Source organism: Trematomus bernacchii, unplaced genomic scaffold, assembly GCF_902827165.1.
Source record: "Trematomus bernacchii unplaced genomic scaffold, fTreBer1.1, whole genome shotgun sequence".
In the NCBI taxonomy this organism is placed as follows: domain Eukaryota; kingdom Metazoa; phylum Chordata; class Actinopteri; order Perciformes; family Nototheniidae; genus Trematomus; species Trematomus bernacchii.
This window is the reverse complement of record NW_022988050.1, coordinates 3,254,752-3,281,334: the sequence shown is the minus strand read 5'-3', so window position 1 is coordinate 3,281,334 and position 26,583 is coordinate 3,254,752. Positions and strand designations below refer to the sequence as shown.

General features: G+C 40.9%; 2 protein-coding genes across 4 annotated transcripts; one reads left to right on the top strand and one right to left on the bottom strand.

The window, feature by feature from the left end:
- Positions 1-46: 46 nt before the first annotated feature.
- On the bottom strand, positions 47-12,293 carry LOC117473728 (sodium-dependent neutral amino acid transporter B(0)AT2-like). Of its 2 annotated transcripts, none has more exons than XM_034119500.1 (12): positions 10,773-10,832; positions 9,399-9,618; positions 8,593-8,750; positions 7,742-7,862; positions 7,441-7,616; positions 5,429-5,539; positions 5,094-5,335; positions 4,750-4,933; positions 4,461-4,662; positions 3,109-3,268; positions 2,815-2,977; positions 47-2,559 (listed from the first exon to the last, which is right to left on the bottom strand). In XM_034119500.1, exons 2-12 carry the CDS (start codon positions 9,616-9,618, stop codon positions 2,317-2,319), a joined length of 1,980 nt encoding a protein of 659 aa, XP_033975391.1. In that variant the 5' UTR covers positions 10,773-10,832; the 3' UTR covers positions 47-2,316. The 2 variants fall into 2 exon arrangements, with proteins under 2 accessions (XP_033975391.1, XP_033975390.1); XM_034119499.1 differs by lacking the exon at positions 10,773-10,832 and adding an exon at positions 12,206-12,293 and having other exon boundaries at positions 2,317-2,559.
- A 973-nt stretch (positions 12,294-13,266) lies between these two features.
- On the top strand, positions 13,267-26,180 carry LOC117473727 (epidermal growth factor receptor kinase substrate 8-like protein 1). 2 transcript variants are annotated; one of them, XM_034119498.1, is made up of 19 exons: positions 13,267-13,373; positions 15,154-15,231; positions 15,318-15,476; positions 15,561-15,710; positions 15,819-15,898; positions 16,976-17,088; positions 17,354-17,409; positions 17,495-17,624; positions 17,729-17,817; positions 17,900-17,974; positions 19,600-19,748; positions 20,545-20,689; positions 22,315-22,355; positions 22,461-22,569; positions 23,150-23,275; positions 23,365-23,533; positions 24,047-24,212; positions 24,842-24,974; positions 25,749-26,180. In XM_034119498.1, the coding sequence occupies exons 2-19, from the start codon at positions 15,202-15,204 to the stop codon at positions 25,833-25,835; spliced, it is 2,007 nt and encodes a 668-aa protein (XP_033975389.1). In that variant the 5' UTR covers positions 13,267-13,373; positions 15,154-15,201; the 3' UTR covers positions 25,836-26,180. The 2 variants fall into 2 exon arrangements, with proteins under 2 accessions (XP_033975389.1, XP_033975388.1); XM_034119497.1 differs by having other exon boundaries at positions 22,312-22,355.
- The last annotated feature ends 403 nt before the right edge of the window (positions 26,181-26,583 follow it).

Sequence of the window (26,583 nt, the reverse complement as noted above, 5' to 3'; positions counted from 1 at the left end):
AGCAATGTTAAAATGTGCAGGCTTAAGCAACATTCACAATTCAATATACTGTTGTGATGAAACAAAGTTTTTAATAAAAGCAAAAATATATTACATTTTCTCAGAAAAATCCATTTTATACAGACTAACAATTACAAAGACAGTCAGCCAAAGGAAATGTGCTTTTAACAACATATATTTGATTCAATACCTTAAGCATGTTGTCCGGTCAGCCTAATCTAGTCTGAAGGCACATAAATATACAGCATCAATTCTATTCATTCTGATAGAAACACAATACAAATGTAAAACAATCTACTTTAAATTCAGAAAAATGGCTTCTAAAAGACAATGATGACCTAGCAAGTCTAAACAATATATATTAAAAGAAAAAAAACATGAATTAGTGCATTTAATTCTGAAGTAAAGGAGGACTGTATCTGGTCAGTGGCTTCGTATAACCTCTTTAAACAAACATGCAACTAGTTCCTCCTAAACCAGAGCTTAAGAAAAAAAATCTCTCATGCTAATATCTAATTTACAAATAAGACACGACAGAAAGTCCCAGACTTGTTCTCTGACATTTGTTCTTAAGAAGTTTCTACATTATGTACTATATACTATATACATATGTACATTACAAATGGGGTTACCTTGATCTTTGTACCATACTGTGTTTGACAAATCAGTCGATAATTGTTGAAATAAATATGTTTTGATGTGTAGTTACTAGCAGTAATACCGTGTAGGCCTTTTGCAATTATTACAGCTGACTGTGATCATGTTCCATTATTGTTAGATTTCAGGGAATTTATTTTGGGTGTCTTTCCATCGACTGTGTTGAGGCAAATTAATGGTCTACCTAAGGAAAAGGCTCAAATCTCAGGAACAAAACCCGGACACAAAGCGGTTGGACCTTCACTTCTTCCATTTTCATCAGACAGTACTTGTCATTTGCCTACAAAGCAAATAGTAACAGATAAACGAGTCTTTTCTGGGGTAGTGTTTAAAAGCTCCACGGAAAGTTATGCTGAAGTTGTCACCTGATATCTACTTTTTTTAAACTAGATAATTCACATAAAAAGCTTCAATGACACCATGAAATAGGTCTGTGTGTTCTGAGAGTGGTAAAGCAATGGGAAAGAGAAGTGGATGCATTAAGATTAGCTGCTGTTGGCGGTTGTAGCAGAGAGAAAATCAGCCCTTGTACCGTTAAGTTTTACAATCAAAAACCTGATTTCTATACATACCAACGCAACAGTTTACGGACAAGCTATTCAAGTGAATCTGTGCAGCAGAGCAAGAGATGAAAACATTTTTCAGAAAACTGTTCGGAAATGAATTGACTAGATTTTAGCCATTGATCACATTCATTTGATGAGTAGCCTTTGAAAAAAAACAACATGAACACAGGTCTAGTTGCAAAGCCAAAGACAACGGCACTGCTGTGTGGTAAAAAGTAAATGAAAAAGGTTGTTCATCGCAATCATTTGTATGAAAAGGAATTACTGAAATACTAATTGCCCTGATGCTGGACCCAAGAGCTGAATTTAATGTCATTATAGCTGGATTGACCCTCTCCTCATGTAACAGCCTGACTTTTACAACTATAGCTGCTTGGCTTTGACGAGAATATACAACAGGAGCATCATCACTGTGCTGCCATTGTTTAAATTAAGGCTCAACTTTTTTTTGTAACTCCACATACTTACAATCTTAGCCTATCAACACTTTTAGAGAAATATACACAATCACTGTGCCGTATAAGTTCATTATAAAAAGGTTAGAAAACCACCAATACACAAGAGCCTTAAACACACTCTTGAACAGACGTAACAGTGGTTTGATGTTCATCTGTCCTCAAAGAAACAAGGAGTGAAAGTTGTTTGATTTTCTTGAAAGGAGATCAGTCTCACACAAAAGCGCGTTTAAAAAAATGTGAACAATGTAGGATATTTTAGGTACATTTACAACTTTACCATTGGTAAATAACTAAGGAATGCATGAACATGGCGTGCTGCCTATGGCCTATCCTGAATGAAATAGGAGACTTTGTTCTCGCAACTCTGTAACAATGAGTTTTTGGAAGTCCTAAGTTATTTGTTCCACATTTTTCATAGAAAACACTTTCAAATGTCTACTTTTTGGAGCAGTAGTATTTAGTCCTCTTGATACTTTGACTTAATCTAGGTTTTAAAAGTTTTAAATATTAAATTAAGGAACATTTTATCTCACTTTGCGATTGCTTTCTGGGCCACCGCTGACCTAAAGAGATAATGCAACTATCCTTCAAGATTGCCCACTTCATTTCCCAGTGTGTAACGTCAGGTCCAGTGTTCAGGAAGCAGCACTCCCGTTACTTCGGTCCAGGTCTGACATGTCAGTCATTGGAGTTTCACATTTATCGTCGGTGCTAACAATGCTGTACTGACCGGCCTCTGAATCTCTGGCTCTTTGTCTTGACCAGTCCATCAGGACAGCGTGAATCAATGCTATCGGGACGGGCATCACAGCAAATATGATCAGCAAGGCCATGACAGCCAGAGCCCAGTCCGGGTACTCGAGGTACTCCTCAGATCCCTGAAGAAGAGAAAATAGAATCAAAATCAAAATCACGCAAGGTCTGAAACAAGTGGAACTTATGACTACTCAGAGAAATACATAGAGAAATAAACCATTAGTTATATGCTTCAGGTTGGGAATTTAGTAAGGAGTGACAATTTGCCTTTTAAGGGCTGTCTTAAACATGTATGGCTGCACAAACTAACAAACGTCTAGAAAGCAGAGACAATTATTTCCAGAACAAATTCAAAAAAATGTTCAGTGTTAACATACCTTCTCTTGGTTCCATGCCATATAGGTGGGGCGTTGGAGGAACATGCTGATGGTGGTGGCGCCCAGCAGCCCCAGCATAGCGAGCAGGCAGACGTATTTCCACAGGTACTTGTAGATCACATGAGGACGCCAGCCCAGCATCCCCTCAATGTCATCCAGGAACCTTCAGACACCCAGAGTGGTACATATTACACATTTGTTACAAACACTGATAAGACTCAGAGACATCTACATGGATATTAAGATTTCAAAAGCTAAGAAGACAGTTATCCATAGTCTGAAATTAGACCTCACCTATCAGCTCCATACAGCCAAGACACACTGAAGGTCTCAAAAACCACAACAATGATGAGGGGCAGAGTGGCAGAGTAATCATCGAACATCATCACAAAGTAGTTTCCACAGCGCTGGGTGAAGAGGAGGCCGATTATAAAGCCGATGATGCAGCTGAAAACTAAAAGCAACACAGACATGTTAGGGTAAAACACAACAAGAAAACACAAAATGAATTTAAAGTCAATGCAAACATTCATGGTTTCTACTAATTCTGCTTCCGCTCAGCTTGAAAGTGTGTAATCAGCTGATGGTTGGCAGGAAATCCTGTTTAGACACAGGTCCACGACACGTGACAAGACACTGATCTACCTGCTGTTAGCAGAGATATCCACCAGGAGGGTAATATAACAAAAAAGTACTTTAAAATAGCACTTAATGGGGAACACACAATAACCACTGACTGTTGTTTGGAGCTGTGTGCAAATCTTGAATCTGAGTTCATAAAATCCCAGTTGTTTGAAAGCTTCTCGACTCAAGGCTTAGCAATGAAAACAAATTCATGCATTCTTGCCCCCTTAAAAAGGCGGCAGTAGCTCAGTCAGCAGGGACTTGACTAGGGTTGCTGGTTCAAGTCTCAGAACGGACAAAGTATGGAGAGAGGACCAGTTCTTTGTCAGGTGCAAGTTTACCTCCCTGGCGCTGCCCTTGTGCAAGACAAATATACACCTGGGCAGCTGTATAATAGCTGCCCAGTGCTTAAAGTCGAGGATGGGTGAAATGCAGAGACTTATATTTCAGTGTGTGCTGTGCAGTGTAAATGTGTGTGACTTGTCCATTTTCTAAAAGAAGAAACAAGGGTTGAGGTAGGGCTGCTCGATTATGGCAAAAATCATAATCACGATTATTTTTGGTCAATAATTGATATCACGATTATTAAATACGATTATTCATTGACTTTGAAAACATCCATTTATTGAACTTTAAAACAAATAATAATTTGAACAGTATCTTTTTAACTGCTGATTACCCTGAACGTAAAATTCAACTGAAAAACCAATATAAAAATAAATAAAATAAATTATACATTTACATTTAAATAAATAATATCAAAATAATAAATACCAATAAACAAGATCAACAAATATTTTGGAGCGCACTTCCACAAGCTACTAAACATATATAAATATGATAAATACAAATAAATTAGGCCAAAAATAAATGAGATCAAATATGTTGCAATCTAGCAAAGCAAAATAATAGTTTTTTTTGATTATGTTGTTTTCGTAATTGTGGCAGGCCAAAATCGTAATTGCGATTAAAATACGATTAATTGCACAGCCCTAGGTTGAGGTAAATTAAAAGGTGTTTACTTGTGAGTTTAGTCTTGTTGTTGGCCAGAGTTTTGAAGCGGTCAGTGAGTGGGGCGAGGATTCCCTCCATGGTGCCAAACATGGTGCTGAGCCCTAAGTTGAGCAGCATGAGGAAGAAGAGCGCTGACCAGAAGGGGCTGCCAGGCAGGATAGAGATGGCCTCTGTGAAGGCGATGAAAGCCAGGCCTGTTCCCTCCACACCCTGAACACAAACACGAGTGCCACCTTTAGCACACAGAATACAACAAAAATGCTCATTTATTTTAGCCCTAAAACTCCTAATATGTACCTGCTGCATCTCTTTTTCCATGTCACAGTCTGTTAAGTTGCCTGGGAACTGATTTCCATGCAGTTTGAACCAGGCCCTGTAGTCCTCTAGAGCCACAGCACTGGGATCAGAATAGTTGAAGCTTGGCATCAAGTTTATCTCCACAGGACCGCTGCGAAACTGCTCCGATAACTCGTTAATATTACTAAGGAAAGGAAAGAAAAGTGTAAACATACAGTTTGTACAACAAGACATGGCGAGGCACACAAAACATTCAAAGAATCTGTGAATCAAACAAACTGTGGTATCTGTCTTGAGTTTTTATATAAGTATTTCATGAGTGTTTTTCTTTAGATCCGACATACCTGACCACACATTCCACGGTCTTGTTTTTGGCGCGGAAGCCGAGCACAGCGAACACCACCAGGGTGGCCAGCACAGAGGTGAGGAAGTTAATCGTGGAGACAGTGAAGGCATCACGATGGCAGTTGTTGTTCTTGGGATTATAGGAGGAGTAGGCGATGATCGACCCGAAGCCGAGACCCAAAGCAAAGAACACCTGAGTGGCTGCCTGTCGCCACACCTGCACGTCGGCCCAGATCTCCAGCTAGAAATATAGAGAGGGAACAAAGGGTGCGTTAGAGAAATATTTATATCAGTATCTTATCCGTAATCAACCTGGCCTTTTGTCTGCAGATACCTTTGGGTAGAACATGAAGCTGATTCCCTCTAAAGCCCCGTCCAGCATGAGGCCTCGAACCAGGAAGCAGAACAGCACCACGTAGGGGAAGATGGAGGAGAAATACATCACCTAGGAGATAGAAAGATTACATCATCAGGATTAATGAATCCAGATAGCCGACATTCGTTTTTTGGTTATGCCTTTGCGCAATGGCACTGGGTTAAAAAAGCACTACTCTCCTCAAGTGACTCCCTAGCATTTTGAAGAAGTTTTGAGTAAATATGCACCACAAACTTCAATGTTTCTTGTTGGTAAGGTGTTCTCCTATAGACTCTTTTCTTAAATAGCTTAGCTACATTTCCTATACTTATATAAACCGTCTTTAAGTACGTTTCAGCTGAACCCTACTAATTTGCCGCTAAAACAACCCATCTCCCCCAAATATATAACTGCTATTTCATCTAATCTGAAGTGTAAAACTACTAAATACACTTTGTATGTTCCAGGCAGGATTTCTAACGGCCCGTCCACACAGCGGTGTGCGTTGAAGGCTTCACCATTCACTTTGAATGGGGTGACGTCACTTTTCGCCGAACTGCATTGTGGGAAGCGAAGCGGCGCTTTGCTGGCGTGGCTCGCTGCAAAAGTTGAGCAATGTTCAACTTTTGAAGCCTCGGCAGAAGCTCTAGCCAATCAAACCGCTGCTTGTGTGTCAGGGGCGGGAGATTCATGCGATTGGTTGTTGGTCGAGTTTCAGACACGCCCGCCGGCAAGCTTCAACGCACGCTGCTGTGTGGACGGGCCGTGCGTCAACACCTTCTCTAAGCCTGACATTCCAGGGATTCCTTCACCCGGAATGACCCCAAAACCAAATCCCCCACACATGCAAGAAAACTGAAAACAATGTAGCGCCGGAAACCATTTTTGACATCATGCCAGTCTTTCTCATAATACATACATACATATATATATATATATATATATAATAACTAATACGATTTGAAAATAACTCGTCATGGGACAAGAGGAGGAAAGGGGGAGAGGAAGAGGACTGGAGGTCAAAAGCAAGAGTGAAATCTGACTCTTACATGCAAGTCATACAAACACTTTAAAACTGATGATGTTTGAAGTAAATCATCTTAAAACAAGAGGCAAAGAAAATGCCTTCATGTTCGAATAGTATATGGACTGCTTTTATATAGCGCTTTTCCAGTCTTTAAGGACCCCTCAATGCGTTGTTACAAGGGATGCGCCGATCGATATCGGCCGATATTCACTCTCTGCCGATCGATCGGGGCTCTCTATAAAGGCCGATCGGGAGAGCCGATCACATGACGTAAAATACATGACACTTTTCTCTGTGCGCGGCAAAACAAGCTCGCCAAAATGGCTTCACCGGTCTGGCAGTATTTGAAGGTGTCCGAAAAAGACAGTAAAATAGCGGTATGCAACGTGTGTGTGAAGCAGAAATCCTGCAGCTCCGCCCGCTGTGACGGACCAGTGAGCGGAGCAACACACACAAGAGTTAGACCTAACACACTTAGCTATTTGATCTACCTCTGGAACAAGCTAAACTAGTTATAAATATGTTTATTCTTCACTGTCGGGTCACTCATTACTGGATCAGTGAGCTGCATGAGATACTGACGGGCTGTCAGGAGAGAGAGAGGGGGAGAGAGGAAAAGAGAGAGCTTCCGCTCATTTCTCCCGTGTTATTATCCAAAGTTAATGTAAACTTGAATAATGTACTTCATTTGAATGTAATAATTATGTTGGTTGTTGTTTGTGGAAGCGCCAGTGAATGAGCCCCATTAACTGAGTTTTAAACATCACTTTAAATGGAAGATCCCCATAGCCCCCACCCACGATCGGCCCCAAAATTGGCATCGGAGCATCCCTAGTTCTTACATATATAATAAAAAATTCACACTCAATCATACACCGACTTCAGGGGCTGAGATTCACTAATCTAGCTGCAGCCCCACGGAGAATACAAAACATTGTGAAGTCAGGAGTCACAACAGGGTTACCTTGACAGAGGTCTTGATGCCCTTGAACATTCCCAGGCACACGAGGGTCCAGGCGGCCAGCAGACAGCCGACGATGTACGGGTTGAAAGAGCCCGTCTCATCGATGGAGTCGGTGATATCCAGAGCTTTACGGTACCAGAAGTACGATGTGGGGGAGCTCTTTTTACATTCTGGTACTGGTGTCAAGACAAGGGAAATACAAATAAATCATCAGTCTTTCACGTGACACCATGCCTATACATTTACAATTGAATTACTCCTCATGTGTTATAAGTTTTGAACCGTAATGCTGTGTGTTTACCTGTCACATTCCCCTCTACTGGACAGTGTTCCCAAGGCAGAGACGACTGGAAAGAGTTCCCGAGGTAGAACAGGCTCCATGCAAGGATCACATTGTAGTAGAGAGACACGAAGAAACACACCTGAGGACATGTGAGGACAAGATCATCAAGTTATGAGAAGATTATACGATGATTTTTAACACACCTGAAGACATAAGACTCATTTAAAAAGGGGTAACTGTGCAAATACCAATAACCAAATGTAAAAAAAAAGGTGAGAAAAACGATATTAATGGTTGTGGTTTTAGCCAAACAGTAATACACACATTGATGATTCCTCAAAGAAAGGAACAGCATGCTTCCTTGCAGCTACTTTTCCTTTTTTATTTGGATAAATACTAGGGCTGTCCCGAATACCATTTTTCGGGCTCTGGATATTCGGTAGTAATCAGCAGCGAATATTTGAATATTCGGCCCGCGCGGGGGGGGGGGAATACATTCAACATTTTACACTCAACAAGTGGGGTAGTTTAAAATACCAAAACCCTACTTCATCGCATTTATTGTTTTCTTCTTTTATCTCCTGAGACAACAATGACAATGGTAAAAGTAGAATTATTTTATATAGTGGAATATAAAGCATTAGAAAAATTGGTGCTTTGGAGTAAACCAAAGAAAAATACTTGTTTGTATAAAAAAACAAACAGCATATTTATTTTATATATATTTGTATGTTTGTATTCGGGATTGTGGGAAACGGTATTTCGATCTCTCTGTCTGTACACACAAACTGAAAGATTGACAATAAAGTTGACTTTGATATATATATCGCCATATCGTCCCACCCCATTTAACAGTGTCAGTTTCTCACCACACAGCTGGAGTATCCGATCCCTGCCAGCCGGGGGGAGATGAACTTCCACACCCCGATGCTGCCCTGTCGGATGGCCTGCCCGGCTGCCAGCTCCAGGAAGAACAGGGGGATCCCCATAATGAGCATTAGCAGCACATAGAGGAGGAGGAAAGACCCTGAGGACAAGGGTTAAGGAATAAGCATCACATTTAGTTAAACAGCAATTATGTAAAAGAGAAGCAAACTTTTATGCTAAACTGTGAGATGTACACACTATTCTGATTACTGCTCCATGCAACAAATTATTCTTTGAGAAGTAAATAAGAGACATGTAGGGAAATTTGTGACTGAATGTTAACCACAAAACCAATCAGTGCCATTTCATTTCTGGCAAAGGAGCATGTCATAACCCGATATAAACTGCCTATGATCATAGCTTATCTCGCCTACACTTCCTGTCTAACCTGTCACCTTCAACCACCAAAAAATAACAACAACAGAAGCCGCCAAAGACAAACGTTTAAACTAAAACAAGAAAGTATTATAGGACTGTATCCTAGTGTTCATGAAGACTCTACACTGGTTCCCCTGAAACGGATATAATCCAGATGTTGTAATAGAAAACGTTAGAGCAGCATTTAAATGGATGAAATACACTCCCGTACACTCTTTCTCTCTCTTTAAATCACATGTTCACCCTGGGATTGTGACCCTGACAGACCCTTTAAATCCACGACTCACAACACTTGTGTTTGGTCTCATGGGACCCGAAGGAAACAATCCTGTTGCGTCATTTGAAACGGAGGACAATAATAAAGACTCACCTCCTCCATTTTGATGGCACAGATATGGAAACCTCCAGACGTTGCCGAGCCCAACGCTGAACCCCACCTGAGCCAGAAAGTACTCGACCTTGCTGTTCCACCCTGCTCGCGCTGCAGGCTCAGACGGGACCTCCTGCATCTCGTCTCCAGCGAACCCAGCTGTCCCCGAGTCTGGGGCTCCTGTGTGGTCATCGTCTGTGGGCAGGGGCTGCTTCTCCATCTGAGAGGGGACGGAAGAAAAAGGAACTGGTCAAAATGTGAACCACTGCGCTGAGACTGTTGCTGATCATCCTCGATAGTCAAAATTAGATTTACGGGGATTTTTCTGCAGCTAAGGACATCTGTGGCCTTTACTTGTGGTGCACTCCAGATAGAAGTACTTTTCTGACTCCAGCAAGCAATGATACCATTAACCAGATTCAATATTTGGTCTATTGCCAACTATATTTCTCCAATACAAGGAATTTGGGGTAAAATGGCGCATACATGAACAGAGTAGGAGAAATGTAAATGTAAAACAAGTGCAATAATATATAATAAATATTGGAACATTAAATAATGCATTATATTATCATACTTTTTATTTAATAAATACTTGTAAAATCATTTAAATGTTGTAGTTTGAAGTCAGTTTTGTATATTTTGTAAAACACTTTGTTGAGAAGTAGTAGAGCACTTTACTTAGTTAATCTACTTAGTTACTTCCCACCTCTGAGTATGGTTTTCCAGTAAATGTACTTAGTTACATTTCACCACTGATATTTTGTCCACCATATATATATATATCAATAGGACCTTAATGCGAGGTTCATTCAGGTAAAGTAACGTTACATCCCCAACCATGTGTCTTTGTCTGGACTCACACAGAGAACACACACACAAGTCAAAACAAAAACAAGTGAGACCCTTTTAGGGAAAACATTTAGAACAGGGTAAAAATGATCATATTGAAAGTATATCTATGTTATGGAGGGAATCCTGATACAAGACCATGTGCATGCATACATTAAAACTGACACTGTCTTTGAAAATATACAATAAAACCTAAAGAAAAGACAAATGTAAACCGCACACACACTTCTGACAGACACACTGAGCTGTCACCAGCAAATGTCGTCAAAGAGGAGGTGGAATAAAAACCCGAGTTGCCAGAAAACAGAGAATATAAGCGATACATTATTCTTCTGTTGTATTAAAGGAGGAAATGAGCCCATGTGGCTGCCGGTCTGATCTGTCACTGTGTTCGCTGCGAGTTATCCTTTGTTTCCATTTGTCTAACTAAATGCAACATATCAGACATTTTTATTCTAGGTTTGACTGAGACGAAAGATAAATAAAAACACGTTTGAGCGCTAAATGTGCAAATTCTCTTACCGCGCCCGCGTGTTCTCAGCTTCTTTTCACGTTTGTGGTTAAAAACCGAGGGCGTGGGGTTGTTCTGCGCATGACGCAATATTACTACAGGCTGCGTTCACGGACTGCAGGAAGTATGTAAACCGTAGTCAGCGCGGACCATGGATGTATAATAAGAGGCGCGGACACAAGTAACCTTTGGCATTCATTTGATATGAAGGACATTGATTTGATATGAAGGACATTGATTACATACATTGATTTGTACATACATTGATTTTTTTTGTATTGTATTTCATAATTTGGTCTTTCCCCCTCACATTTTGCGGTTGTGAAAAAATGGCTGTGTGACATGTGAGATTTGCTCAAGAAATAATCAAACAAACGATAAATAGTTTTATTTCTCCATGATCTATTAATGTGTTGAATTTCTATCAGTTTTTATAGCCCAATGTTTAATTGCTTGTTTGTTCAATTAACCATCCAAATTCTCAATTCACAAGATTTTAAATAATAACTCAAATGCTCATATTTAATAAACTGGAACCAGTTTACTTTACCATTACTTGAGATATTCATAAATTATCAAATGTGTTGAAACATTTTCTGCCAAGATGATAAATGATTAATCAATATCGCTTCAATATAATATGAAGTCGCAGAAAGAAAACAAACCTAAGTTAAGTTCAAGTAACTTATGTAGATATAGCTTTCCTAAGTACTTTTTTTCGGTTATTTTCAATTACATTTCAGTGGTTGTCACAGTTACAAGAGGGTCCCTGAACGCAGCATAAGCCCAAACACTGATCCTTTAAAGTTATTTTCCAACACGTGTGACTGTATGCATCCAGTTCAGGGTTAAACGTGTTTAACATGCAGTTTAATAGCAGAAATGGGACCCCACACTTCTTATATGGTTTCCTAAAGTCTTTAATTGACATGACATCAATTTAAATAGTAACGTTTTCAGTATAAAGTCGAATCATTTGATCTCCTTTGATCCACGTTTTATCAGTTGTCAAACATAACACGTGGCAAATTATTATTTTGATTCAGCCTACTGTCAGATATATCCATTCATTAAAAATAAAAGTACATCTAGGCTGATGCAATAGCTCCTGTGGTTGAGAGGGGATTTCTGCTAAACTGGAATACGTTTGCTTCCTCCAAAGGTGGAACGTGGAAGTAATAGCTTTTATTACACTTGTTTACAACATTCAATAGTTATTTTCCATCAAAGGTTTCTATAACAAAGGATTCATCACAGTCACACTGACATGACACACACACACGCACACACACACACACACACACACGCTGCATGCCACGTAGACTATGCTTGTTCGGGATGCACATTAAACACACTCTCTAATACCACTACCAACTTGTTTTAGTACAATATCATCTCTGCGCTTTGGAAAAACAACATGTATTTATGAAAAGGTGGTACATACCGAGTGGTTTTAAATAATAGAGATCCTTGAAAAGTTTTCCAAAATGTCCCAAAGTCAAGTGGTAACCTCGCTGGCTTCCACCTGACTCCGCCTTTCCTCCTCTATTGGCGGATACCATGGACACTTGTCCTGTTATGAAATATGACACCCCACATTTCCAAAATATATGCATCATGCCCCCACCACACTCCCCACACTAAGGCATGTGTTTAAAGTGGTTTAGTTTATTTCTAAGGTGATTTTAAAGTTGCTACTAGTAGTAACTTGCTGAAATATGTGTGCAAACAAAAGGCAACTTTACAATGACTTTTTATCTGAAGTAAGGACGTTTTATTTCTTCATATTAAAGGTGGGGTAGGTAAGTTTGAGAAACCGGCTCGAGATACACTTTTTGTTATATTCCATGGAATGCTCTTAACATCCCGATAGCAATGAATATTTTAAGTGCTTTGACCAAAAATCCATAAATAAAAATTAATCTGTGGAAGCCATAGTACTACTGTAAAAAGCACGACCAATCATTTTAGCCGGCCCGACTAAAATAACTGGATGGACTACCTGCCTGTCAGCCTTCCATCTGTGCACAAGCTTATCTCGTGCCGTCATTGGTCATGTGCGCGTTCGTGTGTGTTGGAGGAGGGGCTCTGTAAGGAAGTGGCAGATTTTTTCCGGCTGTGTATTTTCAAATCTTAGCGCACTCGAGTTGGTTTCTCCAAAATTACCTACCCCACCTTTAAGGTTTAAATGTGCTTTACAACCTTCTTCTCACTGCTGGAATCATATTCTGGTGAGTGAATAATGAATGTTGGTTCATGTTTTGTTCTTATAAGTGGATAATTGAACCAAATTTACAAAAAATCCCACATTTCAAGAGAAAATTACCTCAGTTTTGCCATTTCAACCTAAGTACTTGCACAATTATCACAAAAAGATTGAGATATGCTCACTTTTTAATGTAGGTGTACAGGAGAGTGAGTCAATATTTTTATCTCCAAGGTGAGGTGGTACACTGGGCGGGACGCTGACACACCTCTGCTCTGTAAAAGCTTTCAATACCAAAGAGAGGAGCGTGAGTTACACTGAGACTCAGGACAGGTTTTACTCTCAGTATAAACACACTAACAGGCTGCTAACATCAGGGACAACGACTGGAAGAGTATCAACCTTGGTAAGTTCATCAAACATCCATTTTCATTATCTGTAAGTATTAGGAACTCTTAAAATGTGAGCCTACTTTGATAATGGTGTACAGTAACAGTACATTAGAAACTGCAATGAAAGGCATTGTGAAACTGGTGCCTCTAGTTATGAATTATGAGTAGTAACTGTTCAAGATACTTGAATTAATGCTAATTTGATATTTGTTTGGTTCATTCATTAGAATATTAATCAACTTTGGTGGAGTTACTGAAATCAATAACGGGACATGTCCCTTTTACAACAAATGTTTCACTATTTTGTCAAATGACGAGAGAAACTTGATATTTTTCCACCCATAGAATATGTTCTATGGGGTGTACATACAGGAGATTATAACAATACTATGTGTGGCTGATATTGTGTTTTTTTGTGTTTGGGTTGATTTATTTTATTTACAGTGGAATTAACTCACATAACTTAAAATGTGTTTTCACTTAGGACAAATGTAGACAGATTATAATTGTGGTTAGACTTTTATTTTTGAAATCCCACAAAAGGGCTGTTATATAAAACCCAAACCACACCACTTTGGTTTTGGCTGTATGCACAGATAAAATGGAAAATATCTTTGTCAGAGTATTTATTTTTTCAATGAAACCGGTCTTAAGTGATACTGGACGTCTGCTCTCTTGATACCAGTGGTTCCAGTCGGCTATTAATGGCCACTGAGGAGCAGAACGATTGAATAGCGAGGATCATTGTACTGTTGTCAGACTGGTTGGGCAGCTCATAATCCAACGTTTCTGAAGCGAGGCTAACTCAAACAGAGGAAGACACATATTGTAAGAGGATGTTGCTTTTGAAGGTACTGGTTAAGACGTGTTAGTTTAGCGACAAATAGCTGAGATTAAACAGCTTTAAGAGAAACTACAGCGTAACAGGGTAAATATTTTAACTGTTAGATATAACCATGAAACTTCCCGAGGTGGTTACTTACAGTAAAACAACTTTTTTTTATTTATTACAAGTTTTCTTTTTGTTTAAACATGCCAATGAGGGATTTTTCTTATGAAATATGTGCTGATTCTCATGCATTGCCAGAACAGATACTGAACCTTGGATGAAGCCATGCAGGCTCAAGTTCATTCTTGTCTCATTGTGTTGACACATTAGAGTGAATGGATTTCTTTGAGAGGGAATCTTTGGGTGTCTTTTTAATAACTCCATAAATAAGAAAATAGTTAAAAAGACATGACTTTGGTTCCAGGAATGAAATGTTCTTTAAATCAGGCTGTGAATGATTTATGAACAACCACCTCTGTCAAAAGCCTCAGAATGTAGATAGGAATGGTGGGGAAGGTTTTGGTTATTGAAGTGCTACAGAAGGGCAGATTTGTGGCTCAGATTATGAGAAGAAAACATTGAGAAAACGGCATTTAAAGATACGTTTCAATACATGTTGTGGAACACTACTGGTGTTTGAAGTGGAATATCACCATTACACTTTCCCAGTGGATCACATACCTTAAAACTATATTATTTTGCAATACATGTTATGTTCAGATAAGAAGATTAAGCATTATCTGATGCTAACCTTTGGTGATTTGAGGAGAAATCTACAGACACAAATAGACAAAGTTATTAAAATAAACTCCTTCAATGTGAGTTCTGGGTGTCTTAATCTAAATGTTATTGAAGCAACGCCAACATTCTCAAAATAGACCATTGCATTATATGTTATGTCAGTGGAACAAAGGTCACTGTATCTCAACCTAACATGTTTTCTAATCCCTTGTCTCTTTCCCCAGCTGTTTATTCGTAGAAAGCTCGTATAGCTTTCCAAAACCAGGCAAAGGATGACAAACATCTCACGATATCTTGTCAACGTAAGTCTAATTGTCTCATAATAAAAATGAACAGAGATGCCTTCCTCTTCAAGTTTCCTCACCCTCCTTTATCTTCCTGTTTGCAGCACCTGCTGACATTCTCTCTCAAGGATGGTGAGGTGATCAATGTGGAGGAGGCCCAGGCCCGGCTCTCCTTCCTGGCTCAGAGCAAAAAGCTGTGGAGTCAACAGATGTTCCTGGATGTTGGAGTTAAGGCCGTTCAACTCCGAGACATACAGAACCAGGTGGGAACAGATGCATGATGGTCAAGAAAGATGGTGTGAAAAGCTTGCATGCATACTGACGTTTAGCATCATGTTTTTGTGCAGGATGAGCTGGAGAACTACCCTTTCGCATCCATCTTCCGCTGCGACGCCGTACACGAAGAGAAACACTTCCCGTCCCTCCTCCAGCTGGTCTGCCAGAGTGCAGATCAGAAGAAGCCCGACATCCTCTTCTTCAACTGCGAGAATGTGAAGGTGAGTAATGACGCCTGAGCTTCCTCCAAACATGTGCGTCACTTTTTTATTTGTCTGTACAGTTCAGGTTTCACGAGTGATGCCACTTCCTAATTCTCTCTCTCACAGGCACAGCAAATCTGTGACGACATCGCACGCGCAGTTTCTGCTCCTTCCACCGGCAGGAGTAAGAAACCTGATGCCCTCAGGTACAGTGAATGTCATGGTCACAAAACAAATCTGTAAAGAAAACGTAAAAATGAAGACTTTAAAACTAGAAACCATTCATTTTATATCAGTTCTTGTTAAAATACACGCTTAAAAGTGTCTAATTTCCATGTCTCATTGTGTTTTTAATGAAAGAAAGTGTGTCTATGAGTGTTTGTTTGCATTCATATTGTATAGGAGGAGGTTCAAAAGACAGGCACTGACAATACATGACCACTCAGACCAATCTCCACATTACACTGTTTGCGGTTCTCCTGTTTTCTGCTGCTATTATGTAACATTTTCCACTGATTCAAAGCATCCACCTGTCTGTGAATGAGTGGGAGAGAGAGGACAGGGTAAACAGCTGAGCGAGAGAAAGACCTGCTTTACCGGTTTTGGCATAACTTAGGAAGGTGTGACAGATAACAAGGACGTTGTGACAGAAAGCACAGAGAGCAGAGGAGGGAGGATGGCGGCAGCGCTGTGCAGTCTGTGGATCTAACCTGAACGGATTACCTGATTTTTAAACCACTATTTGTATTTAAGGACGTTTAAAGGACATACTAATGTGGTAAGACCAATTGGTGGCTGTTTTAGATGCTGATTCTTAAGTAAGTTTGATTCAACACTCTTACAGGTCTTTGTAAAGTTTGATTCAACACTCTTACAGGTGTTTGTATAGTAGGCAAACATGCAAAAAGTGTGTCCACCTTTCCATTTAAACTGGTTTATTGCTTGCTTATTTGTGTGAGAGTTTAGATAGAAGCACAGTGAAGTCATGAGAAAGCTCAGTCAGAGTGTTTACAGTACGTTCAGAGTGGAATAAGGGCTGCGGGGTTGAATTTCACACGCATCTCGTTTTATCTGTTGATAGAGGAGCGTGTGATCTGGCTCACTACACAAATATGTCATCGTGTCCTGCATTCAAAATCAGGATGAGCCTGTCTGTGATCCAAAATGTGTGAGACTACTTTATGGGTGTTTCCCTTTTGTCGTGTGGAGTAAAAAGCGCCCATCAAAACGACGGCTGTCAACATCACCTGCACTGTTGTTAAAGCTCTCCTCTCGTCCTCTAGGCTTCCTCAGAGTGGGGGGGATATGATCGACCCGTATGAAATCCCAAGCCACCCCATCCCACATGCTCCAAACGCCCCTCCAGCCAACCCTCCACCTTACCCTGGACCCAGAGGTAAGCAAAACAACAAACAATGTTCACATGAATGCTTGTGTTTGATTGTAGAAGTACAAGTATTTGGAGGGATTTGATAAGATGAGAAGGGAAAGAGAGAAGCGAGAGGTATTTAGGAGCACAGAGATTGCTTTGTGTGTTTATGTGTGTGTGTAAGGGGGAGGTGGGTTTCAAGGGTAAAGGGGGCAGGGATTCCTAATGCAGGAGAAACCAAAGCTATGAGTGGAAATGGATGAACTGAATCCTATCTTCTCTTCCCAAACAGCGAACGGCATAAACGGCGGGCAAGACATTTCCTTCCTGCGAGCAGAGAGAGAAGTGGTACGTCACATTTAGGTCTATGATGTCACATTTTGCTGTAATTCACATCTGGACAGAGTTATAAACTGCTTATTTCATTGTTCAGGGGATCCTCAATCACTGCTTCGATGACATTGAGAACTTCATGGGCAAGCTGCAGCAAACTGCGGACGCTGCCACGGTGCTCAACATGAAGAAGAAGAAGAAGAAGAAAAGTAAAAAGCAAAGTGCTGAAGGTAAACAGAGATGCATGGACTGTTTTGCACATGATACTCAAGTTGAAATCACACTGCTATGGATCCTGATGCTCGGTTTTCTTGTGTTTTTCTCTGAATAACAGAAGACTTACTCACTGCAAAAGCCCGCCCTCCAGCAGAGGAGGAATTTGTCGATATCTTCCAGAAATTCAAATATTGCTTCAGCCTGTTGGTGTGTATACAACCATGACACGTTTCCCTATATGTTATCTTGCTGTGACACATAGTAAATGACTCTATTTATATTTTTGAAGGCTCGTCTGAAGTCAACAATCTCCAACCCTTCATCGGAAGAGCTCGTTCACCACGTATTCAAACCTTTGGATATGGTGAGTGCTTTAACCTCCACGCCTCCACCGGGCAACACCTGTTGTTGCTGTTGCTGTAAACACAAACACAGCTTAAAATAATACTGAGGAAGACGTGATACATATATTTATATAGCCTATTATTATTCAATAGACAGAAATAATTATATACATAAAAGGGGGTAAACAATTGCAGCATAGCACAGAACTAAGTCATACATATAAATATGAAGAGAATAAAATTAGAATGTGAAAAGACAATTACATCAAAATAAAGACATGAGTACTAAAATACATTATTATAAATATATTGAGTCAATCAAAGTTGTATTTCATTATTCTCAACATAACTTTTCATAAGCAAGAGTTAAAGAAGGTGACAAATATCTTTAAATAAATCTCACACTTTTAAAAATGTTGGCAGCAGATAAGCAGAGGAAAAGGTTGTAGATAAAACATGTCAAATATAATCGTTGTTTAATTGACTATTTAGGTTATATACAATTGTATTGTCTGCATGTTTGCCTCAGAGGTGATTGAGTACAATGCAACTAAAGCAAGTATATGTCATATCAATGTATGTGTAAGTGTTCATTGTATTTAGTACAGAAACTACATCCAGTATGTACACAGGGGCGTTCCCTGTCAGATAGCCTCATAGAAACTCAGAGTGCTCAGCGTTTGTTCAGGCTGTTTAACATGGCAGTATTTGTATGCTGGTATGTGTTCTTGGTACACTTTGTGAGATATTTGGTCTAGATTTAAGCTCTCACTACCAAAAGGGCACATCACTGTCCCCTGGTTGCTGCTTTAAATCACACGGTGAATAACAGCTGTCAGAAATAGGATATGTTCACACAGTTCTCTAATTAAAGTGACAACAGTAATTGCAATGTGGCCTATTCATTTAATTGTTTTAAAATGTGAAGCATGAGGCATGGAACTGAAGGTGTGCCTGGTATGTTTGATATAACATTAGAGTAATGAGTTATGACTATGTCATAGAGAAGCAAAGGGCGCAAAGGGCGTGTTTGATTTGTGCGTGAATGGAAATAGCTTCATATTTGTAGGACTGTGCCTTCTGTTGTTTGTTCTGGGATGCATCCATTAGGCGTGTGTGTGTGTGTGTGTGTGTGTGTGTGTGTGTGTGTGTGTGTGTGTGTGTGTGTGTGTGTGTGTGTGTGTGTGTGTGTGTGTGTGTGTGTGTGTGTGTGTGTGTGTGTGTGTGTGTGTGTGTGTGTGTGTGTGTGTGTGTGTGTGTGTGTGTGTGTGTGTGTGTGTGTGTGTGTGTGTGTGTGTGTGTGTGTGTGTGTGTGTGTGTGTGTGTGTGCGTGCGTGTGCGCATGTGCGCACGCGTGCGTGCGCTTTTAAAGAGGCCCTATTATACTCCTACTTCGGTAAAATAGTGACGTCACTATGTAACACTCGCACTTCTATCGGCTAGCGCTCCAACACAATGTACGTGATAGGCTAAGGGGCGGGACATGTCTAAGCGGTTGACCAATCACAACAGACTCGGACAGCTAACCAATCAGAGTTTCTGGTTTCACACCCTTTCTGAGGCTCTTCTTAGATGTTCACCATCAGCCCTCGTTTCTGCCGACTGAGATCATGAACAGTGTTTTGTTTGATGTGTGTGTGTTCAGATGGTGAAGACCACAGGGGGGCCTGCGCTCGGGGGCTCCGTGTCCAGCCCCGCCCTCACCAGCTCGGCTGTGTCCCTGCTGGACGACACCCTGAGCGACGGGGAGAAGCAGCTGTGGACGTCTCTGGGTCCCAACTGGACGCAGCCACGGTCAGTACCAACGTGCAGGGGTGACAAGAGGGACTACACTTATTCAAGGATCTAGTTTTATGAATTCACATCATCTATTGGACCTTTGTTGACATTTCATGGTGCAATCAAAGTATTAATTCTTATCTTACCTTGAGCCAGATGTCTGTTAATTAAAAGTGAAATATATCAATTATTGCATGATCATTCATCTCTCATATTATGCATTTTATTCACTGACAACCGCTGCATGAAAACATCAAACATACAGTGTAAGATGTGCGCAATACTCTAAAGTTAAATTGGGGAAGTTTATTGTAATAATTACTTCCTCCAAGCCAACAATATAATCATGTTGGCAAAATTAAACACATATTTAAAGGGCTTTCTCTGGCATATAAAACAGGATCAGAATCTTTTGGCAAATTGTGTTTAAATATGTACAAGACATTTGATCGGCAATGCTCTGGATTTACAAAAATAGAAATTACAGCTAGGAAAAATGACAACAAACTGGACCAATAAAGGTTTAGCATCGAAATATTATCGTTCTGTCTATTGCTAACTTGGTCATTTAAAATGGTAAAGATATTTTCCTCTTAGCACAAAGTAGTAGCGACAGGCAGCTTTAAAACCAAGATTCAATCTTTTGTAAAAACTTCCCAACACTGGGTTAGGAATATTAAAAGTCATCTGTCTACGTTGCTGTAAAATGTACACTTCCCTACTCTGTGACACTTAAAGGATATCTGATTTCTGATTTACCATAGTTTTTGTTTCTTAAGTTTAACCCAAGTGACTGTGTGTTTGCTCACAGCTCTCAGCTCCGAGGGCCCGTCGCTCCCTACACTCCTGTGTTTTTGGACGGGTGGAAACCGGAGGCCTCGAGGGCGGACGGGCAGGTTTGGGAAGATCCGGTCGAGTCACAGCACAAATATGACGCCCTCCGAGTCAAACCAGAGGTACGGAATACCTGCTGCGAGTCACACGGCTCAGACACTCGCTCCATTGTGTGCGTCTAGAGGAAAGAGCACTGGGAATATGAGTGTGTATAAGTACAACACGGGGGTTGAACGTAATAACAGACACACAATACCACGTGAAGATCAAGTAAACACTGGAGCTGAACATTCCTGTAGAGTGGCCTCAGTTCACGTCGCAGTCAGTGGTCTCAGTTCACGTCACAGTCAGTGGTCTCAGTTCACGTCGCAGTCAGTGGTCTCAGTTCACGTCGCAGTCAGTGGTCTCAGTTCACGTCACAGTCAGTGGCCTCAGTTCACGTCGCAGTCAGTGGTCTCAGTTCACGTCACAGTCAGTGGTCTCAGCTCACGTCACAGTCAGTGGTCTCAGTTCACGTCACAGTCAGTGGTCTCAGTTCACGTCACAGTCAGTGGTCTCAGTTCACGTCACAGTCAGTGGTCTCAGCTCACGTCACAGTCAGTGGCCTCAGTTCACGTCACAGTCAGTGGTCTCAGTTCACGTCACAGTCAGTGGTCTCAGTTCACGTCACAGTCAGTGGTCTCAGTTCACGTCACAGTCAGTGGCCTCAGTTCACGTCGCAGTCAGTGGTCTCAGTTCACGTCACAGTCAGTGGCCTCAGTTCACGTCACAGTCAGTGGCCTCAGTTCACGTCACAGTCAGTGGTCTCAGTTCACGTCACAGTCAGTGGCCTCAGCTCACGTCACAGTCAGTGGTCTCAGCTCACGTCACAGTCAGTGGTCTCAGTTCACGTCACAGTCAGTGGTCTCAGTTCACGTCACAGTCAGTGGTCTCAGCTCACGTCACAGTCAGTGGTCTCAGTTCACGTCACAGTCAGTGGCCTCAGTTCACGTCACAGTCAGTGGCCTCAGTTCACGTCACAGTCAGTGGCCTCAGTTCACGTCACAGTCAGTGGTCTCAGCTCACGTCACAGTCAGTGGCCTCAGTTCACGTCACAGTCAGTGGTCTCAGTTCACGTCACAGTCAGTGGTCTCAGTTCACGTCACAGTCAGTGGTCTCAGTTCACGTCACAGTCAGTGGTCTCAGTTCACGTCACAGTCAGTGGCCTCAGCTCACGTCACAGTCAGTGGTCTCAGTTCACGTCACAGTCAGTGGCCTCAGTTCACGTCACAGTCAGTGGTCTCAGTTCACGTCACAGTCAGTGGTCTCAGTTCACGTCACAGTCAGTGGTCTCAGTTCACGTCACAGTCAGTGGTCTCAGTTCACGTCACAGTCAGTGGTCTCAGTTCACGTCACAGTCAGTGGTCAAATCTGTATTTAAATGGTATGTTTGTGATGAAATGGCCTTGTATTCCTGTGCTATTTCCCAACGCTTCTAAGGCTCCATGAGATGATTGTCGAAGGCCGAGTTTCTGCTGATGAATGCGTTTGCAATTCAAGAATTTGATAATGAGCATATTTTGAGTCACCTAATTCTTGAAGGCTTACTCACAGAAGAGGAAACCGTAAAAGCTGTGTGCATGACTCTTTTAATTTGTCAACCACTCCCCTCCCTGTGTGTGATGACCCCTCACCTGATTCACTCCACCCAAAAGTGCCTGTGTTGTAAATTCATTCATAAATGTCCAACCTTTTTTACCCCCACCAGCTGCCAACTGGCCCTCCAGAAATCCACATCAGTGATGAAACGTAGGTCTTCTTCTTTAACAAGCATATCAATCAGCTGCTAAGACCCCCCCCCCCCCCCCCCCCCTCCTTGTTCACATGATAACAGAGTCTGTTTTCTCCTCTCAGAGACGACAGTAAACTCCCCCCCGAGCCGGACAGACTCTACAGCTGCACGTACGACTTCATCGCGAGGAACAGCACCGAGCTCTCCGTGCAGCAGGGGGAGACTCTCGAGGTAATGAAGTCAAGTACAGTGAGATATGTTCGTGGTGCATTCAGGGACCCAGCATGAGGTTTCATACACCCAGTGCTGGAATGTAACTAAATACATTTACTGTAGTGTACCTACAGTCGTACCATTCTGAGTTACTTCTACTCAATTACATGTGAGAGACATGTATTGTACTTTTTGCTTCACTACATTTGCCTGACAGATTAAGTTACTAGTTAACTAAACCTTGAATCTACACATGTCGTTTTAAACATGTTTGATCAACTGAAAGATGAAAAGTTAATCTATGGGTTTAGAAAATGTTCCTAGTTCTTAAACTAATTGCTCTTAGGTTAGCTTTAGAAACTCATGAACAGCTGACCATGTATGGATATGTATTTCACACAGGACACATTCATACAAAGATAAGATGGTCTTTTAGAACATGATGCATTGCTGTCATTTAAACTACACAATAGTATCTAATCCCAAAACATCATGTAGTAAAACTGACAAGGTGCATGTTTCTGTTGCTTGTGGTGGATTGTTTTCACAGTGTGGTATTAGTACTTACCTAATTAAAGGACGTAAATCCGATTTACAGGTGATAGAATCGTCCAAGCGCTGGTGGAAGTGTCGTAATCGGTTCGACCAGATTGGATTCGTCCCCTTTAACATCCTGGACCCCTTGACTCACGTCGACAGCCCCGTCCACAACAGGCCTCCCAGTGTAAGACACACAAACACACACATAACCACAGCCACAGAGGTATGCTCTCACCTGTACATACCTGACCTCTGTTCTCCTCATTCCTGCAGGCTCCAGTTCCCCTCGCCAAGACTTTCTCTGTGGTCCCTCCCAGCCCCCCTGCTCTCCCCCAGGCCCTCACCCACTCCCTCGCCCACTCCCCCCAGCGCCCACGCAGCTTGCCGCCTTACAGCCAACACAACCAACACATATCGGCTGCAGAGGACCCAGAGAATAAAGGTAGGTGTATGTGTTTGTGGAGGAGTTGGCAGCTTCAAGATTGTGACAACGTAGTTTGGATACACTGAGCAGCTCGAGCTCAGTAAAGACCATTCTCCTAGTTATTTATCAAGATTCAATGCTTTGTAAATTCATAATATATGTTGCTGCATTTGTAAGTTATCCAAATTATGCAAGGAATTCGGAATAAAGGGGGAAAAAGGTCACAGATGTCAGAAAAGGTTTACTTAATTAATAAATAATAATAGTAATAATAAAATACGTTTTTAATAAAAGTTTAAAGACTGAATTGGATGGCAATTTTTGTACAAGAAAAATATATTTAAAATAGTACTTTTTCTTCACTGCTTTTAATGCATAATTCGTTTTTAAATGCTTTTTTAAAATGAATTTTAACCTGTTTTTGTAAAGAGTCTTTGATCTTTTTATGATTACTATTATTATTATCACACCAGAAAGCTTATCATTATTGTGTATTTCAGTATGTAATGAAGTCCCTTCTCCTCTCTGCAGTCATGCTGATGAATGACGAGCTGCTGCAGAGGCTTGCCAATGGGAAGACCCACCTGAACAAACCCCTGGTGATCCCCCGCTCCTCGGAGACCTCGGCCCCGCTGGACTACCACTCCCCTCCGGACGAGGTGGCCGAGTGGCTGCGGGGGAAGGGCTTCAGCGAGCCGTGAGTCAGCGTGTTTACACTGTGGGAGTTCTCCCTGTCAAATGGCATTTTACTACCCTGAAGTCAACATAGGGTAAACGGGAATACACAATAGGAGGGTTTTTCCTTAGTACATTTACTCCAGAACTGTACTTAAGTACTATTTTGACATACTTGTACTTGAGTATTTACATGTATCCTACTTTATACTTCTACTCTACGTTATTACAGAGGGAAGTACAACACTTTGTTAGTATATAAGTATTTATTTAATGCTACATACCTTTATACCTTAACTTCAGCACATTATAGACTAGAGGGTTAACAGTGCTTTTTTTCTCCACTACATTTGTTTTTGGTTTTATAGTTACTTTTTTTTTACAAATGAAAACCAAAGATATTCTAATGTGATGTTCTGCAGTACTGTTGTACTAATAAACAATAGTATTTTAAGTAACTGGGTTCCACATTGATAACTACAACATGTCATTCTGCTTAAAAAAATACTTTTGATACTTTAAGTAACATTTTGAATTCTGGACTTTTTTTTGTATTGATAGCCTGTATATCACTACTTTTACTTAAGTGAATCATCTGAGTACTTCTTCCTCTGCTAGTGTCTGACTTTGGATCCTCTGTTTTCTCCTCAGAGCGGTGTCGTGTCTCGGGGTGCTGACGGGCGCTCAGCTGTTCTCCCTGAACAAAGAGGAACTGCGCTTGGTGATCCCAGAGGAAGGAGCCCGCGTGTACAGCCAGCTCACCGTGCAGAAAGCCCTGCTGGAGGTCAGTACAGCACAATTACATCCTGTTTCCATCAAAGTTAATCAATGACATAACTATTGCGAAAGCACAAAGCACATTTCACAATAAATAAGGTGGTCAATATTTAAGAAGGTGTAGAAAAACATGTATGACTACTGCCGATTGCTACAAACTATTTATCACATAAATTGCACTCATAAATAACCGCAGAAAAAGACACATGTATTTTATTACATTATTTTAGGACAGTAGCATAGTAAAATGCATCTAGCCTAGAAAAGTGTGCCCATTATATGATATATTTAATTTAACTTTTTCTGAAAATGTAACAGGGAAAACACTGGGGTAGGAATGTTTAAAATTCATCTTTCTACATTGCTGTAAAATGTACATTTCCCTACTCGGTGATACTTAAAGGATATCTGATTACTGTTGAACCATAGTTTTTGTTTCTTAAGTTTAACCCAAGTACAATAAGGAAACATAAATATTACCAAATAGATAATTTACCCAGTATCAGAAACATGGAAAAACTGTCATGTCAACCAGCATAAATTGTCTTTCTTCACTTGTCGATGCTTCTTTGAGTCGGTTTATTTTGTCTTCACTGTCATTTGTGAATGACTTCAACATTAGCATGTTAAATTATGCCTGTTATTCCGCCTGGTATGCCTTTAAACTGTGCTGCTGGGGGCCTTTTACCTGAGTCATGCCTAAGTAAATATATCTTTGTATTTCCACACGTGTTGATACAAATATTGCGTCTTTAACCTTCTCTGCGCCTGCCTCCTTCAGGATGCCAGGAGGGCCACAGAGCTGGAGGCGGTGATGGAGAAACAGAAGATGAAGGTGGATCTGAAAGTGGAGAGCAGCACGTTCTGAGCAGCAGCGTCTACATCGTGAAGAGCCTCCCATGAAGGATTGTTCTAATAGTGTCGTCAATCAAGACAGAAGACATTTTTTACAATATAGTATAGAATAAACATTGGACAGCTACTTGACTATCTAACATTGTCTGTGAAGCTAAAAAGGTCATTTTGACTCTTTCTTCATCCTAAAACCAAAGTATTTGGCAGCGAATCAGAAATGTAAGATTTGAATAGTAGCGGACGCTGTGCCAATTTAATATTTTAACATTAAAGGTGGGGTAGGTAATTCACTTCAGAAACACTTTGTTATATTCCATGGAATGCTCTTAACATCCCGATAGCAATGAATATATTAAATGCTTTGACAATAAATACATAAATCTGTGGAAGCTGTAGTACTGTAAAAAGCACGACCAATCATCTGAGCCGGCCCGGCTAAAATAACTGGATGGCCTACCTGCCTGTCAGCCTTCCATCTGTGCACAAACTTATCTCGTGCCCTCATTGGTCATGTGCGCGTCCGTGTGTGTTGGAGGAGGGGCTCTATAAGGAAGTCTGAAGGAAGGGGCAGATTTTTTCCGGTTGTGTACTTTCAAATTCTAGCGCACTCGAGCTGGTTTCTCCATTCTTACCTACCCACCCTACCTTTAAAAGGACACCGTTTGTAATGTATAGTTACATTTTAATGTGTATAGCTTCTTTGTGTTTAGTTTCTAGTACTAACTTAAATGAAATGTATTTATCTTTGTTTGTATAATACT